This window comes from Mastigoproctus giganteus, chromosome 9, assembly GCF_048544385.1.
Source record: "Mastigoproctus giganteus isolate SK-2022 chromosome 9, ASM4854438v1, whole genome shotgun sequence".
Lineage (NCBI taxonomy): Eukaryota > Metazoa > Arthropoda > Arachnida > Uropygi > Thelyphonidae > Mastigoproctus > Mastigoproctus giganteus.
The window spans coordinates 65,358,682-65,377,418 of NC_143583.1; the positions used below are offsets into that span (position 1 = coordinate 65,358,682).

The window sequence follows — 18,737 nt, forward strand, 5'->3', positions numbered from 1 at the left end:
ACTTGGGCACTCACCAAAAGAATGGAAGAGAAGCTGAGAACTACGCAGGGAAGAATGGAACGAATTATACTGGGAATCAGACTGTTAGATAAGAAGAGAAACACATGGATTAGCAGCAAACTCAAGAAAAGGACATTCTTATCAAAACTAAAGAGCTAAAATGGTTTTGGGCAGGACACATATCTCGAAGACATGATGCCAGATGGACTAAGAAAATAACAGAATGATATCCAAGAGGAGCTAGAAGAAAACCTGGAAGACAAAACTGAGATGGACAGATGAAATTCATGAGTTTGTGGGTAGTAAATGGATGGCCATTGCACAAAACAGAAGGAACTGGAAAGTTGCTGGAGAGGCCTTCATCCTGCAGTGGGTTGAAAATAGCTGATAATGATGATGGTTTCAGAAAGCTCAATGCTGGCTGGATTCTTCCTCTTGCTCAGATCACGCACCTGAGGAGCCATACATTTTAAGTTGAGTAAGGTTGGTTAGTAAGTTGCGACGCTGAAATGACGTAATTTGACTCCATTTCAGTTTCATAACAAAGAAAAACAGAGTCAGGAGAGGATATCGCGCAAAGGATCGTGGTAGGTGATATTGGTTGTGCTCAGAGCCGGCATAAACCAGCTGGTTGCGGAAAAACGTTTATGATTCGTGGCATACCACTTAGGTGGCTTTGGTGTAACAGAAACGTTATCAAAAGGTTTCGTTATCAAAAGGTTTCGTGGCAGAAACCTTTTGATAACGAGAGAAATGGATATCTTAAGGGCAGTGATCTTGGATGTGCTCAGAGCTGGTTTATGCCAGCTCTGAGCACATCCAAGTACTATACAAGTTGCTAATTGCTACATAGGTAATTAGGCTTTTGCGTTGACAAGTCTCAGTTGAAAGAACGAACTGACAATGTGGTGGGTGAGCAGAAGCGAAAATTTCTCTGTTAGTGCATAAAAGTCGTTGATTTTTTCTCATTTTTTGTTGTTAATAATCACGAATTATTATTATTCGCTAACGCGCCTGAAATGTGTAAGAGTTTTAACATAATTACGCTTTTGCGATGAGGTAGAAATTATTTAGCCTGATGTCAATATGAATTGTCGTTTTGAAGTGTCGTTTATACAACGAAACAACAATTAGGCTTAACGCTGAAACTTCCAGGTAACTTCCAAGATGAGGAATTCTAATATATTCTTCCAGTTTTAATGATATACTAATTAGCACCTCGCTCCACACAAAACAAATTAAAACTGAAATATTAAGAACATTTATTTGCACATAATCATACCTCTAGCGAAACTCGTACGTTTTTATTTTTCCTCTGAGCTCAGAAGTTTCGCGCAGCGTACAAGTTGCAACCATTAACAGAACGACGTAAAAATGTTCTGTTCCGCTAACCGTCGTCAACCCTGTTATTTGCAGCCCACACGAGACAGACACTGAATTAATGCCGGTGGTCTTGACAATGGCTCCAGAACGTAATTAGGGTGACATAGTTTCACTGGCGACGAGGAACACGTTTATCCTCAAGGGAACCAAATTACCATGTACAAATCTTCATTTGATACAACCAACGTAACTTGCTTATTTAGGTATTGATTAATTGCTGTAAAATATGAAACGAGCGCGTACACTGAGTGGACAGAAATCATGAGATGCTTACCTAGTAACGGGTAGGCTCACCTTTCGCCCTTATCCGGGCGAAAGCATTGAGTCTACTAGTTCACAAAGGTGTTCCACTGGTATTTCCGTCCATGCTTGCTGGACCGTTGCCCATAATTCTGTCGCATTCCTGGGTGGAGGATCCAAAGCTCGAACGGACCTTACGACAGCATCCCACAGATGCTGCACATATCCGATGAACGGAGAGCCATTCCATGGTGTTAAAATCTGTAGAATGCTCTTCGATGGACACGTAAGCTGCACCGTTCAGAGATTCGTCTGGACATACCAGAGGTCCCAACGTGTGCTAATTGAACACACCCCAGACCATTACCGACTGTTCACTTGCCTGAACAGTTCCTTGTTGACATGACGAGTGAATAGCTTCTTCAGATTTCTGCTAGATACGCATCCTCCCGTCCGCTCGAAATAAAACTGGAAACGGGACTCATCGTTCCAGGAGATAGGTCTCCAATCATCCAAGGTCCAGTGCCGATGTTCTTTCGCCCAATTGAGGCGTAGAATTCTGTGTCGTAGTGCTAGCGATGCAACTCTGGTGGGTCGGCGGCTCCCATAACGTATTGCGGCTAATGATCCCCTGATGGTCTTGGTGGAGACGTTTCTGGCACCTCCCTTGTTGAAATCGGCGGTGATTTGTGCCACTGTCACTCTCCGGTTTGCTGAAATAACGCGATACAGACGTCGACGGCCACGTACACCCGCAACCTTTCTCCGCCCACAGCGCTGTCCACGATGAGATGTTATTCCGGAAATAAAAATAAATAAATTTTCTGTTTATACTCCGGGAAGACCAAACAGTCAGAGGAGTTAACAAGATAGACAGAATACAAGAAACAGCACCGTATTCAGCAGTCACGGGCTTGAACCCCGGTCACTCAAGGCACGTGTACTTATGCACCCGCGCGCCTGACCACTGACAAATGACGTGTTCCTGATACATTCTTGATACTGTCAAATGGGAATAGTGCAATTTCTGTACCATCTCCGCGATAGAGTGACCCATGCGTCGGGCACCCACTATCATCCCTCTTTCAAAGTCGGTTAACTCACGACGTTTATCCATACTGACATCGAGTTACCGTCTACGTGAATGCAGAGTACCTGTATACCTGCCAAGCAGTAGGTTCTTCCACTAGCAAGAGGTACGTCGCGTTGCCCAGGAACCAGGTATCCCATGAATTCTGCCCTTTCAGTGTATATTGGGTAAAAGCATTGAAGCTATTTACATCTGTTCAAATCATCGAAAAACAAATCGTAGAAAAAATGGAATATCAGGGATCGTGTGAAATCAATATCACTAAGTCCTAATTGGAATCCTTTCGCTACCGAATTTGCAAAGTGCTATCATCATGGCTGAAGTAGCTGTTCATAGGCGAAGGTTGCATCCGACATCCTTGTTTCTCAAGGAACTAGAGTTTTTTTCATCCCACAAAACAGATAATCCAACCGTACTAATTCTCTAAATCTATAGACACGCTATTGCCAACCTCTCATGGGCTTAAATTCCTCTACCAGAATTCTAAACAACTTGTAAGACGACACAAATCCCCCGATACTGCAATTTTACCACTTTGTTTATTAGAGCGTGCCTTCGATTTGTGTCTGCTTTAAATTTGCCACCATTATGCTTCTAGCTACGAGATATTCGTTTAAAAGTTGTTTAAAACTTTCTATCGGATATAATCGGACGTAAACGACACGCGACCACAAAATTGGATAAAGCATCGAAGACAGAAATTGTCTCTCGGCTTAATTCATTCGTTTGCGTAAGACATCGAACGCTACTGCAAATATTAATGCAAATCAGTTTCGATTTACCGCTATCGTCAAAGCCAGGGATGTTTCGTATTCGGTCAGAAAGCGAGTAATTTATATAGGCAGCGAATAATCCTCTGCACCAGAGAAGTCGATGGAGTATAAAACTGAAAAGGCGTGCAAGGCAGATAGAAAGACCGCTCCGCCTTGTCTGAGTTCGATAAGAGTAATCACAACAGTGTAAGGAAGTGTGAAATATAAATATTTTGGTTATAGTGATATTTCCTAGGCAACCGACCGGCTGTCTGCACTCGGGGTATTTCGTATTTGCTTATTATAAGTAGCAAGGCATGACCTGCACTCAATTTAAAATTCTGTTAGCTTCTGGCGGATTTCGACAAGCATCATATCAGGAGTTTTTAGATGCTGAGAATCCAATCTTGGGAAAAGTGCACTGGATGGTTACAAGTAGTGAGTACTAGGTTTCTGTGACACCCCTTAGTGATAGTAGTTTATGCCGTCAATTTATTCAGTGAGTTAACCCATTAATGGGTTAACTCACTGAATAAATTGGGATAATTTACCAATTAAAAATTTATTCATAAAATTTTATGAATTCATAATTTTTTTGGATTTATAAATTTTATGATTATGATTATATTTTATGAATCCATAAAATTTTATTCATAAAATTTTCTCTCTTGTCTGTGGCTGATGACAGTATTCAACACGGAGTCCAGAAACGTCACCAATTGTTTAAGTAACTGTATTTCGTTGAAGTTTACTTATAGTTAACTGTAAACCTTTATAAGCTGATTAGGGTTATTCGTACTTCATATTAATTCGGCAATTAAAGATTTAAATAATTTGTAAATTAAATAATATTTTATGAGAAGCCAATCTGCGATGGCACCATCCCATTTCATCACCGAACTTTCGCTCTACTGGAACTCCTATTTCTGTTATAATGAGATGCAAACCATGCAGGAAAAATCCTTACACAACCATCATTTTCTGTTCTTATCGCCGGTTTTTTCTGCACCTTCCATAATCACCGTTCGCTGTGCTACAACATTTTCCTAAGATGTCTGAACAGACTTCCGTAACCAGAGCGCTCCTAATAGAAAAATGATCCTCCTTATTGGGCAATTTTTTCCGCTCAGCGCTCATTCCCATTGGGAAGGAATTCTTTCCCTTCAATTGGTCCAGCTAAGTACAGTTCATTGCTGTGTTCATCCCCAGTGACAACAGTTAACTTCTTCTCTGTTCATCTTTTTCTTATTTCTCCCTCTTTTCGTGCTGCCTTGGAGACCAAATTGTTCTCGAATAACAGTCCAGCTATTCGTGAACAGACCCTAATCGTTAGCGTTAGCTTGTCTATTCATCTGTCGCGGTGAATTAGCTGCCTCGTTGCCTAGAAATGGCTCGAGAGTGTGTCCTTTATTATGTCGTTCATTGAGAGCAAAAAGAAGTTCTTGTCTTTCCTAAATCGAAGTGATAACAGAAAAATTAACTCCGTTAAAGAAATGGATTCGGTGCCTAGTGAGGACAGCTGGTTTAAGTAATAGAAATCCATATTGGAAATTATAAAGTCCACATTATCTTGACAGTGTGTATAAAATTGCAAGAAGAGAGAAATTTAAATTAATATATGCACTGTTCATCATACAGTGCCATCTACAGACTTTCATAAAAATAGAATCTGTAGTTTTGGTATTAAAAATAAAAATTCATTAGTTCTGTTTTACTTTTAGACTCATGTAACTGGATAAGGTAAATGAAGTCCCAGATACTTTTCTGTAAAACCTTAATAATGCTGTTGGACGGATGGATACGGAGTGTCTGTTGATATCTGGTTGGCCTCAAAGGGAAATGGAAGTCTGCAATACTTCCGGAGAATCATAATTCCCAGCGAGAATTTTATAGAGAAACTTGAAATCAGCTGGGGTTTATCTGACGTCATGAGTGGTAGGACAAAGGGTTCCTGGAGGTCAAGTACATTACGAAATTACGCTGAACAGCTTCGAGCTTCTTCTAGAGAATATTCTTGTAGAGATTCCAAACATCCAAACAACAGAGGCATGGTGAATGACTGGCAGAACGGTTGCATTGTGCAGGACAGCATCCTTAGTGGAAAGTTTTCATGAATCCAATTATTTTAAAAGATTTTCTGATGACAAGAAAAATATGGTTGTCAAAATCGGCAATGAGCAATTTCTTAAAAAGATAACTCCTAAATCAGTAATTTTTTTTCAATTTTTTGAATAAAAGCTGATCCAATATAGGAGGAATAGCCGACATTATTACATGACGTGGAAGAGAGAAAGAGATAGATTGATGGATTATGGATTAGATGGATTTATAGTCTGTTGTCTAAAGTCTACTGTCTGAGTTTGCTTAGAGCTTGTTGGAGTTGAATTTGCTCTGCTCAGTTGGTTTAAATGGTTGAGTAGACTTTAGAAGCAACGATTCGGGAAACATGGCAATTTGAACGGATTATCCTGAAACTATTTGAGGAAGGTCAATGATTAAAATACTAAATAGAAGAGGTCATAAGCAAGACTCTTGGGAACCCCAAGTAGTAGGGGAGAAAGATTTTGAACAAGCAATATTGACAATAATAGTATGTTGTCTCTGAGGAAGGTAGATTCCAACCCAAGCACGATACTAAGTACTATAGGTTCTAATACCTCTCGTCTTTGGGGTTTCCATAAAAAAAAACTCAGCGTGTCGGAGTTCAAGAAAAAATTGGGATGTTGCGTAATCATTGCCACTGCACATGCGTAAACTGCGATAAGGCAAAACAAGAAATAACTAAAACCGTTTTTCTGTGTATTTGTATACCTCTGAACCTTCATAAAAGTGATAAAATTACACGAATGATGACATTATCTGTGATTACAACAAGCGGTATGAACTCTCTCTATATTTTTTTGAAGTTAGATGAGCTATTATTTGCTTTATCTTAAGATATCCTCTTTCATCTGAGGGATCTCTCTTTTTGAGTGGATGAAAAACGTAGACACCATGGCGCTCTTCATGAAGAGACAGCAAACTGTATTATTTACTACATATTCACCGAAAAAGTGTAGTACTGAGGCGAAAGTCAACCCACCACATAAATGATATCAAAATGAATATATAAGAGAATTTTAGGTGAACGATCTCACTGCGAACCCAATAAATGGAGAAAACTCTTATGGCGCTGGCTTCCATCATGAGCGATTGAACATCCATCCTATTCGTGAAAGTTGCTAAGGTGACCTCAGAGCGCGTGGAAGACATCGGAACCCTAGATTCTGTAATAAATTCGTAGGGTAATATAAATGAAATTACTAAGAATATTTATTAAATTTTATTATTAGTTTTTCATATCAGTAAAAGGTGTTGAAGTGTCCATAAAAATTTTATGGACTTAATTTCGGGGTCTTTTCCACTCGGGGTAGGAAAAAGTTGAATTACCAATTATTTCATAATAAATCAACCGTATAGTAAATACAATTTACAGACATAATACACGTGGATGTCGCATCTAAATATCTCAATTTAATTTATATCCATTAGCCTGTAATGGTGCCTTAAGCAAAAAAAGCATTCTCAGACATAAAGGATGGATATTGCCCTAACTAACCCAAGAATGAAAACAAATAGTCTAGCTGAGCAGTTCTTTTCCATCTGCAGACTAAAAGATTAGATGTATGGGCAGCCACTGCCGGCCTTTGAAAGTCCAGTACTTAACTGATGTCAACATTCTCTTTGAAATTTTGTTCAATGTCTGGATTCTAATCAATAGAAGCTCACTTACACAGTCTAAATCAACAAAATCAATAACTGCAGCCTCCATGCTGTCTTCCATCCCCTCTGCCAGACGCATTGATGGATAACTATTCCTTTTTGATGTTTCTCCTTTAACCCATTTTGTCGCTCAGACAGCTTATCTAGAAAAATTCCTTCTAGTCTGGATGTCTAGGAAACAATCTGCGGTAAGTATCCTTGCGTTACTTATTGGAGCTTACTGGATAGTAAATTCAAACATTAAGAATGGAAAGTTTTCATTGTGCTAACATACGGTTCAAATGAGGCATACCTTTAGTTAAATATTGGATCAACGATCCCCTCATGCGGAAGTCTTATTAACGCAGTTTTAATATTTCTTCTGGTTAAAGGATAATTCAAACTTCTATCACTAATCCCTGCATTAGTTCTGATTGAATGAGAAATGCAAAGAAATTTATTTTCCAATGAACATAAAAGAATATTTGATGGAACAAATATTTCCATGTTTGTTCAATCAAAAATGAAAATTCTACAGAACAAGATGTACTTTGTAAATCACGTGGAACTGATGATTCTCTTGTAGTTGTTTAGACCAACGCTGATTATTTTTTGTTATAAATAAATAATATCTATATTTATGCTTTCTAAGAAACTTGTGTATTATGTAACATCAAACTTTGTTTTTAAATTCTTCTTCAGCAGAAAGATTCCAATATTTGTAATTTATAAAATTAGACAGACATCCAAACTACTAAATACAATTCACACTTACTATAGCGTTCTACATTCATTAGTAAAAGTCCTTCGAAAGCATATTCAGACTCCCTGACCCAGTCAAAGGTCTTGCGTTGTCTTGTCAGTTGTCCTAGCAACCATTCCTTTGGCGTTAAATTCATAGCTGTAGTGGGGAATGGAAGATCTTGTGAAGCATAAGCAGAATTCTCTCGGAAGTCGATGACAATGCATTCTTTGGGGTCAGCAATTTCCATCATGTTAATTGAATACGATGGTATAACGCTAGAATCCTGAAAGAATTTTTATTCTTAGAATTATTTCTGCAATAACATTTCACATTAAATTTAAACAACAGTTCGACAGTAAAACCAATTCATCCCCAATTATTTTAAAACATTATCTTAGCAATAATAATGATTAAGCCGTTCTGCTACTGATCTGCAAGTTATTTGTACACTATGTTACCAGAACAATTGAGACACTAATAAATAAGCCAAGTTTAGGCAAACTGGTTATGCAAATACTGTACAGGACGGTTTATTTGTTTGTTTTAATATTTGGGCCAAGAAAGCCAAAAAGATAAAGGCCACGAAGCGTCAGTATATTGTCAGCAAATGGAATGCATTGTGGAATGAAAATAATGTGACACTGATCGATGCAGCATCTCAAATCACAACAGAATTTCTGTGGTACAAAGTGGAAAGGCTTTCTCCTTTCATCCACGGAGATTAATGTCACGAACAATTAAAATCTGTTCTACTGAAGAAATGGAGAAATATATCAATCGATATGTGTCACCAAAACGATGGAAAGTGTCCCACAAAGACCACACGCTGTATTAAAGAGAGAATGAAGTGCTTTGCTGTGCTAAAACATGATTCGTAGACTGTTGTTTCTTTTCATAGGGTTATGTAAGTCAGAAATCTCCCTCCTTTTTTATGGAAAAGTTTTATTGAGACATATTGCATGAATACAACAAATTCAATTTCTTGTCAAGAAGACATTTCGAATAATTTATTTCTTTGCCGATTCAAAACTCGATGGAAAGAATGTGAAAATCTATTTTGATTTACTTGGGACAGAATCTAGGACCGACGAAGAAGAATAATCTCTTATTGAATTAAGCTGCGAATAATTGAAAACCCAAATGATAAAAATAATTATAGTATAACCTGTTTCCACTGACAAACCAAATTCAACTCTGCAGCTAAATTTAAATGGGTAAAAGACGAAGACCTCTTGAAAAAAGAAGAAAAGAAAAATAGAAGTACATCCAAAAACGCACCGCTAGCTTTAATCAAGAAATCAATACAACAACAAAAAAAAGGATTCCAGTGTGTGGGTCTACGAAAATAGACCAATCACGAGAATGTAGTGAAAGCATGAATAATCGAAAACAAGGATATTTAATTAGCCTAGTCGCTCTCTCTCTTTTCTTTCTTCTCCTTTCTTTTTTTGTAGAGAGGGAGAGAGAGAGAGTATTGTCTTCTTTCTTTTAGTATTTTTTCAACTTTCAAAAGAAACTTTCTGAAATGCAAATTACAGAAAATCCCACCAGAAAAAGAAATTTAAGCGTTTCTTGATGGTATTTCTTTCTATTGGCCAAATAAAGAATGCCTTTGTGCCCTTCGAATTCACTTTTTATTTCATATCTTTATGGATATACACCATTATAGAATGTCTTCTGCAAAATCCTTCAGTTGCGATTAGTTCTAGCAAGCTTTTCTACCACAATACACCAATTCTAAACCAAATTACTGGTTTGGGTACAAAAATCTCCATATGATATTTAAGTAGCTTAAGCACGCTGCCCGGCAGATTTAAACTTTTTTGTTTCTTTTCCTAAAAAAACAAGATATTCAGATTTGCAACCACATATTAATTTGAGAAAATTAACATTTCAGCTCTGATTCCCGCTTGTATACTGACCACCTGGCTTACCTCTAATCGAAAACATGTTCAGACTCCACTTACTTCCAAACAGTTTTCTGTGGAAAAACGACCTGGTATAATCATCTCCATATTCATGACTGACATCATCCAAGTCCCGGGAAATCATCCATCCATCCTGGGAAATCATGATGAATTTTAAAACGAACATTTAAAAGGAATTTAAGTTCATATTGATAATCTTCGATTTTATATAACGTTTTCGCAGATTGATTTGAAGGCAACCCATGTTGATAACTATCTTTCATTAACATCTTGATTTGTGGACCAAAGAAATAGACCCCTCTTTTTATCTTCGTGTCACTAAATCCATGAAAGTTTTGAAAGAGTTGTTTATGCATGGGTACTGCACTTACATCATTTCTACTATCCAAGTTAATATGAATGCATCGTTTAATTATATCTCATATTGTGAATACCTTCCCAACGAGTGGGCGAGGTATTGCGTTGCTTTGAATAAGTAACGCTTCACCAGGGGAAATGTTGCTTGTTCTCGGCGGATACTTCCGCCTAGAATAGAGGAAAGTTTTGTTTCAACTGTTGGAAACTACGTTGTTCTTCCAAAAAGAGCGAGGCCTTTAATTTCACAAATAGATTTGAAGCGTTGAAGTAGAATTTGAAGAGATGAAGTAGATTTCAAATAAAAAAAACCATTATTGATAAAATAGAGAAAAAGAGATTGGGGTGGTTTGGCCATCTGAAGAGAATGGAGGACGACAGATTGCACACAGAGAAGGAAAAAGAGAAGTCCAAGGAGGACGTGGATAGAGGGTGTGAGATCAGCCATGAATAGAAGGGAGTGGAAAAAGAATGAAGGAATAACTTTTACATTTTGATTTTAGGTAGAGGATAAATCCTAAGAAGAAATACTAATGTAATAAATCCTAAGAAGAAAAAGATTTGAAGTCAAAGAAGAATTAAAGAATTTGAAACAGTTTTGTGCTACTTTGCGGCCTAGAGCTATAACTTAACCTGATCAGAACATGTTGCAGTTTGTCTCGAACTGTCATATAGTAACGAATGTCACCCAGAGTCATTAATCACTGTTAATTATTTAAGGTCAACAGGTCTTGACGGTCCTCGAGAAAAACGGTAGTTTTCAAAAATTCGACGGGATAAAAATATTTTGGAGTTATTTTTTTGTAATCAGGCGAAGTCTCGCTTTACCAGAAAAAAGTATGTTGTTTAATGATGATATTAGCTGAAGCATGGCGACCATTAAAGACCTCAGGAAAACATTGTTTATCTTGTCCTAATCAAGACTGGAGGTTGTATAAAAATCTGTTCAAAAATATGCAAAAGTGCTGTTCGGGTATCGAAGGTAATTTGATGTCCTAACATATTAATTTGCCGAGGTTGAGTGAGCATGATGGATGGGAAAAAGCTGCTGTTGAATACGGGGAGGTACTGACTCGCTGAAATATAGCGTGTTAGACGAAGAGTATGAACAGCAGAAGCACGATGTTTAAGGATGATGTGAACGTAGCCTAGGCCATCAAAGTATCGCAATAATTATCTTGCTGTATTTGTATCTAAGCTAGAACAAAGCACAGCAGGCTTATTTCACTGTACATGGACATTCGTACTCATTCAGTGTTTTTATGCGCATATTGGCTTCACCACATCCGTCCGTCTGTCGATGACCTGTCTGTTAGTTCATCCGCAATTAGTAACTCGACCCTCATTGGACGGATCATAAAATTTCCCAAGTGTCTCTTTGAGAAATCTGCGTCGAGCCATCCCATATATACATATCATTAAAATTGGACCATAGAAATCTGACAATGATTATTTCATTTTTTGGACATATCACGCAGGCTATCTATATACCGTATACGAGTATTGTAGAGGGAGCACTGAATATTATGTTTGTTTGTCATCTTCCATTCCAAGATATTGAAGTTCTGCGCTTCATGTACCCGCACCATTATAAGATATTGAAGCGCTGCAGTTCATATAAAATAATAATTTATTTATCCCTATTTTATGTTACACTTTTTTGTGAGATAACAGCAAAAAGGGAGGGAGAACACATAATCCAATTGCTTTTTAGGGGGTGTTCCCTAAAAAAATTATGAATATACAATTAAAAAATGTATAGTTCTGAAATTGTACAGGTAATGTTCAACAGGAAAAACATAAATAAATTGGAGTTTTTTGTACATTTCTTTACAGAAGACTTCGAAAAGCATCACTACTTATAATATCATTGTGAACATTTTTACAATTAAAAGATGAGAGAAAAGAAAAATGATGAGAAACATGCACAGAAATTTACAAACTATTTGCCAACTGCCTCCTTTAACATTTGTACATTATTTCCATGTTGGTGTTTTTAAAATCCAGGAGTTGAGTGGAAGGTAATTTGAATCAGACATCCCTGGTGATGTGTTCAATTAGTAGTTTCTTGAATTGATTTAGTGAAGTGACATTTTTGATTTTTGCCGGAAGTTTGCTCCAGGTTTTAGCACCTCTGTATTTTATACTTTTCTGACCTATGGCTTTTCTGAAAAACGGAATCTTCAGGCTGGTTTCATTTCTTAGATTGTATGACATTTCTTCTTCGTCTGTGGTTATGAAAAAGGATCTGAAGAGAGGGGAAAAGTCTGTTGTCTTCATAGCATTGTAAACAAGGATCGCCTCGGCTTTCTGCAATAGATGGTAGATGGTTAGGAGTCTCACTTCCTTGTATCTCGAACTAACCGATGCGTTCCAGGGAAGGCCCAAAATTGAACGAACGCATCGATTGAGAATGGAGTGTATTCTCGCAAAGTTTTCTTGGCTGGTGGTACCCCATGAGATGATTCCATAGGTGAGGTGTGGCTGAATTAAAGAAAGGAATACTTATCTGAGAAGAGAAGGAGACACCCAGGCAGAGGCCCTGGCGAGTATTCCCGCTAGTGACGAAGGGTTATCATTTGTTTTGCCCAACTTAGCTTATCATCTAGCCAGATTCCGAGAAACTTGGTTTCATTCACCCTTTCAAGTTGTTTTTCTTTGTATGTTACGTCTAAATCAATATTTAGTGGTTTGTTTTTCGTTCTAAACACCATATATTTTAACTTTTCTGGATTCAGTATAAGCTGATTCTTTTGAAGCCAATTATGCATCACAGAAAGCAAGGCAGAGATTTTGAGTTGAAGCTCATTAGGGTCTTTATCTGTGATTAGGATGGAAATATCATCGGCATACGCTACTAGGTGAGAAGATGGAAGAAGAGAGAGATATTCATCGATGTAAAGAACAAATAGGATAGGTGCAAGAAGTGAGCCTTGAGGTACTCCCCTGGAGAAATAACAGATGTCGGAGTATGATTAATCTGTTCTTACGACAAACGGCCGATCGGTAAGGTAGTCTTCCAGGAGAAGGTTAATTTTCCCTCTCAAGCCAAGGTTATTGAGTTTGTTAAGTAGAATAGTATGGTTTATGCAATGTTGTTTGTTTGTTTGTTTGTTATTTGGTTTTAGGAGCATTAGCAACTAAGGCCATATTGCTCCGGGAATATGCGGTGGTCATTGACCTTTCCGCATCCTCCGTATTTGGTGGTGACGGGCTCGAACCCCGGTCTAATCAAGAAGCGTGTGCTACGCACTGCTGTCCTTCCCACCTGGCTACGGAGGCGCGCCAAGGTTTATGCAATCAAAAGCTTTAGATAAGTCAAGAAACAGTGCTATAGCATAGTGACCTTTTTCAAGACTATCAATGATCCTTGAACAGAAGTCAACAATTGCAAGATCAGTGGATCTTTTAGAGCGATAAGCATTACTGTTGTTGATGGATGAGCTGATTTTCTTCAAGAAAACCCATGAGTCTGCTATGAAGAATTTTTTCGAATAATTTTGCAAAAACTGAGAGTAGAGCTATTGGGCGAAAGTTGTTGATGGAGTTACAGCGGTTTCCCTTTGGAACAAGGATGATTATTGCTTTTTTGAATTGAGAAGGGAATTTACCAGATTGAAAGGAGAGATTGAATATATACTTTAGTGGCTTAAGAATTGAGCTAAGGACCTTTTTCAGCAGAGACAGAGATATTTCAATAAAACCAGGGGCTCCCTTTTCTTTCAATTGATTCCCTGCTTCTAAAATATCTTGATCGGAGAGAGGAACGAGAAAAAAAAGAGTTTCTGATTGAGTACTTGGCAGATTCTCTCATCTCATTGTCTCTGAAGTCAAGTTCGTCTTGAAAGAGGTTATTCATACTTGAAATAAAGTGGTTACAGAAGGCAGTAGCTTTTAGCTCGTCATCTGAAATGAGTACCTCGTTTTCAACTACATCTGCAACGTAGCTCCGTGATTTCAGTTTCCTTCCCGGTAATAGTTTGTTCAAAACTGTCCATTTTTTCTTGCTTGTTATGATACCTGTAAGTTGAGAACTATAGTATTTTCTTTTCTCTGACCGAATACAGTCAGTGACTTTGTTTCTGTACGTTGTGTATTTAATTTTATCTGCCTCGATTCCTGTTGCTCTCGCAATTCTTGCAAAGTTGTCTATTTTCTTTAACATATTACAAATCTTGTTTGAGATGAACGGGCATATTTTCCCTCTTGTCCTGGTGGCCTTTTTATTCCCTGGGCTCCTGATATATGACACGTATTTTTCATAGCTATTTAGGATATGCTTAAAAAAGCAGTTAGTTTCAATTTCAGGATCACTTGTAGCAAGCACTCCATCCCACGTTGACTGCTGCAGGTCGTGACAAAGCTGATTGAGAGAGTCTGGAGTGACAGATTTGAAAGTATGCATGATCTCTGCTTCATTTATTTCATTTTCGATTACCATTAAGATGGGACGATGATCGGAAATAGTTGTATCAAGTATTGCATACGTGAGAGAACATTCCCCAATTGCGAAGTCAAGAAGGGAATTGTGGGACTCTCCCATTCTAGTCGGGATATCTCCATCAGTAATAACACAGAAACCATTTGAAGTAATGACATCTAGGAGGTCTTGCACCGGAGAGGATGAGCTTTGAAGAATGTTAATATTAAAGTCACCAATCAGTAGAAGACTTAGGGATTTGCTTGTGAAATGAGATAAGAGTGTTGTCAAGAGTTACAAGGAAGCTGTTAACTGAAGCTGAGGGAGGTCGGTATAGACACCCGATCACCAAAGAGGCAATGCGGATAAAAGTGAGTTCACTTTTATCAGTGAGCTTGATCAGGCAGATTTGAGATAGGAAAGGCAAAGCATCGCAGATGACTATGAACATAAATAGCAACTCCACCACCTTTTGAATCACCTCTGCAACTTTGAAAAAGAAAGTAGTCTGGAATTTGGATTGAAACCTCAGGAGAGAACCAGGTCTCAGTAAAAACCATCAGGTCTGGATGCAGATTCCATGATGTCAGTTGAGTGAGGATTTCATCATTATGTTTTACAAGACTGCGTGCGTTCATATAGAAAACAGTAATTGCATCTTTTGATACTGCAGTAAGGCATAAGTTGTTTGGCTTAATTGTTGGCAAGTGACAGGGTAGAAAGATGTTTTCACAAGAGTTAGTGTCATTGAAATTCTGGTAGGCTGAAGAGACAAATGAATCATTTGTAGACGTTATTTCCTGAAGAGATTCCTGAATATCTGAAAACCGCGCGGATTGTCATTCATGCTCACTTGTTTCGATAGCTAAGTCATTAGCTGGTAACCTGGGGCCAGGAACAGGGAGTCGTCCGTAGAAAGGCCGAATGATAGTTCCCACAGGCCAACAGTGGTCCTTCAGTAATTCCTCAAAGTCTGTTTGCTAGCATTGAATGTAGAAAGAGCTGCACGACTCGTGTTTAGAAATCATTTTTATCGCCTTTGTTTCTATCTGCTGCTGCGTTCTGATGTGATGCTCTACTTCTCTATCGCAGAGTTGGGGTTCAAGTCTTGAGACAAAAATACCCTTGGTCGAACTTTTGGTTCTGGGAATTGCTGTAGAGTTGGTGGCTGTTCCCACAACAGGAGGAGGATGTCGAATTGTATGCACTGACTCATTAGCTACTTTTCATGGCAGGGATTCCAAAATGAATTTGGTACCCCTGTCATGAAAAGTAGCTAATGAGTCAGTGCATACAATTTCAATGTAATGTCCAGTCTGAGAAAAAATCCTTTTTAATAAAGTAAATATAACCCGAAAAGTTAAATTCCCCACCTTGGGAGTATTCTCCAAAGTAAATTGCAGTCAGACCGTGGAAGTATTCTCATTAGTAAATTGTAGTCAGAAGATGAACACAGTTATGAAGATGAATCTTCATAACCGTTGAAATATGTTTAGTTAGACGTTGACGTTTCAAATGGACTCGTCGAGTACACTGACTTAAAAGACCAATCAGTGATGAAATGCACAACCTAAAGCACCTATCTTCGTCGAGTATACCACTCAGGGAAGTAGCTATCATTCTCGAATACTCTGCCTTAAAAGAGCACTCAGTGATGAAATGTGGGGTAAGTAGGGATGAACTACCCATCCTGGCTGGATAGTGGGCTCAATGCACAACAGGACCATGGACGCGTTGCACCAGGTATTTGGAATCATGCGACCTGCACACTCGTTTGTAGTCCTCCAGTGTCCAACCAGCGCAGCGTGCTGTTGATACCGCAGCATTTTCACCATCGACAAAGATCAGCGGTGAGGAAAGAGTTACTTGAGTAGACTGCTATGGAACTCCATAAATCTTAATGTGCGAGCCAGCGTCATTTGGGATATCTTTTTTGCATTCCCCATATTGTATTGCAATGTCAACTGCCTCACAATGATCTGCCGTTCAGCCCATACGACGTACAGCACCCTTCGCTTACCATGAACTCCACCTTGCGTAATTCTTTACAGTTCTGCCACACCGCCGACAGAACTGTAATTCTTTACAGTTCTGTCGGCGGTGTGGCACCATTCTTTGTATACTTTAACTACAGTGGGCCATGGCAACCGGCTTTAAAATCACCAGACGTACGAGCTCCTCCAATCATGCCCTGTTGAAGCTCCGTGATGCCCATAATTGCTACTTTATCAGTAATACTTTTCATAAAGTTATGAGGTATGCGCAGTGAACTCAAAAGAATTATACAATTTATACAGTATTAGTTAATTAATAGATAATTGGTAACAAGATCAGTTTATTTACTTTTTGTTTCTATTAATCACAGAAAAAGAAAAAAATAAATTAAGAAATTAAAATCGAATGCCCCCGAAATATAACGATCTGCGTACATTAACTAACTTGTTTGTGTTGTAAAGTTTACAAGTGGGATTTGTGTAAAATGTTCTCTTTAGTTCTGTTTCACAGGAATAAAACAGAAAACGTTATTTTATTAATTAAAAGAACAACCCGAAACGCTAATTCTTTTTATTAATATTGGCAGTTAAAATTGTTTTAATTCGTCTTTACACAAGAGTTAACAATAAACTTGTTTCAGGGCAGTTTCTTATATATAATTACGGTTCACGTGTCTTATATATAATTAAGACACCAAAGACAGATTCCAAATTTAAAAGGAAAATTAAACTTTTTAGAACTTCCTCCGGGGAAAAAAAATAAAGTACTTTCCAAGCTAGTCAGAAATCAATATACAGTACATCGTCTTTTTAGAAAACAAGGACTTTTTTGGAGATATCCTGGTCGGCTTTCCAACCCAGTTGGAAAGCCGACAAGGATATCTCCAATAAGTTTATTTTTTATTATCTCTTCTTCTGAATTCCATTTTTGGAGAATATATCATGAGAATTGTAGAATCTATTATATTTTTTATTATAAAACAGGCACTGAGAGTAAACAGGAAGTGACGAACTAGCAGGTGAGTGTTTTAATCCTAGGGCCTTCCGACACTGTTGTGCATCTCTGCAGAAAATGGATAACCAGAATAGGTCTGGTGGTATGGCTATTCTTAAAGCTGTGATTTGAAGTGTGGTTCAACTACAAGGCTCTTAAGAACAGAACAGTACGAATTTGTTCTTCATCAAGGGACATTAGACCTTGGATTTGCCTTCTTTAGTGAGTGGCAGGCAACGTTTCCAGAGGGATGTCCCGTTTGTTTTATTCCACAGGAAACGCCAGATGACTGATTTCATTGGATGAAGGAAGCCGGTGGGTGGAGTTAGAATTTCGACAGTATGCCAGAGCACCCTCGCTGCCATCTGAATTACTGTTTTAACCCTCTTATTAGTGAGGCAGTCCCACAACTCTGCTCTATTTTCGAAATACTCTTTTGAAATGACTCAGCAAGACAGACCAGTTGTTTCAATGGTAAATAGGGAAATTGTAGAATTCCGCTCCTATGAACTTCATGCCCTCACTGCACCAGTTACACTGATGGGGAAATGTGTTCTAACTACCCATTTGTCCACCCATAGACCACTTTTGCTATGATTTAATTCAAACCCGAAGCCCCCTGCTTAAAACTCATGAATAGTGTGAACGGCTTAGAATTCTTCTTATCATTACGTACGATAATGATAAAGAATTCGAAGCACAAACCAACACTCACAGACAACACACTCTGTCTCTTCAGACAGAGTGTGTTGTCTGTAAGTGTTAGTTCTAGTCATAGTTTTCTTCTTGATTTTACGTTCATATTTATTTTTTGAGGAACGGTTCAATTGTTAGTGTATACAGTTGTTTGTTTACAAAGTGAGTACAATTGTTTAATTCCTCTAAACTATGGTAAAGTGTGAGTGAGCTGGTTATTTACTTTCAGGAAGAATTTTCCCTCTTGGTATAGTAGATGAATTATCTTGACAAAGTAAGGACAAATTATCTTTATAATGAATGAATCATGTTGATAATTAGAGCTACATTTTCCCGATTACCGTTTTGAAAGTTTTGAACGCTTTTTGACAGACGACAGTATTGAAAGCTTTTCATGTAT

The 18,737-nt window shown here is 38.1% G+C and overlaps 1 protein-coding gene across 1 annotated transcript in view; it reads right to left on the reverse strand.

Moving 5' to 3' along the window:
* The window catches only part of LOC150080320 (uncharacterized), a 44,013-nt gene that overhangs the window by 16,251 nt on the left and 9,025 nt on the right, over positions 1–18,737 (reverse strand). The window contains exon 2 of the mRNA XM_090381392.1: positions 7,982–8,234. Within this exon, the coding sequence (XP_090237518.1) occupies positions 7,982–8,234 (253 nt within the window). The remainder of the gene's footprint in view (positions 1–7,981; positions 8,235–18,737) is intronic.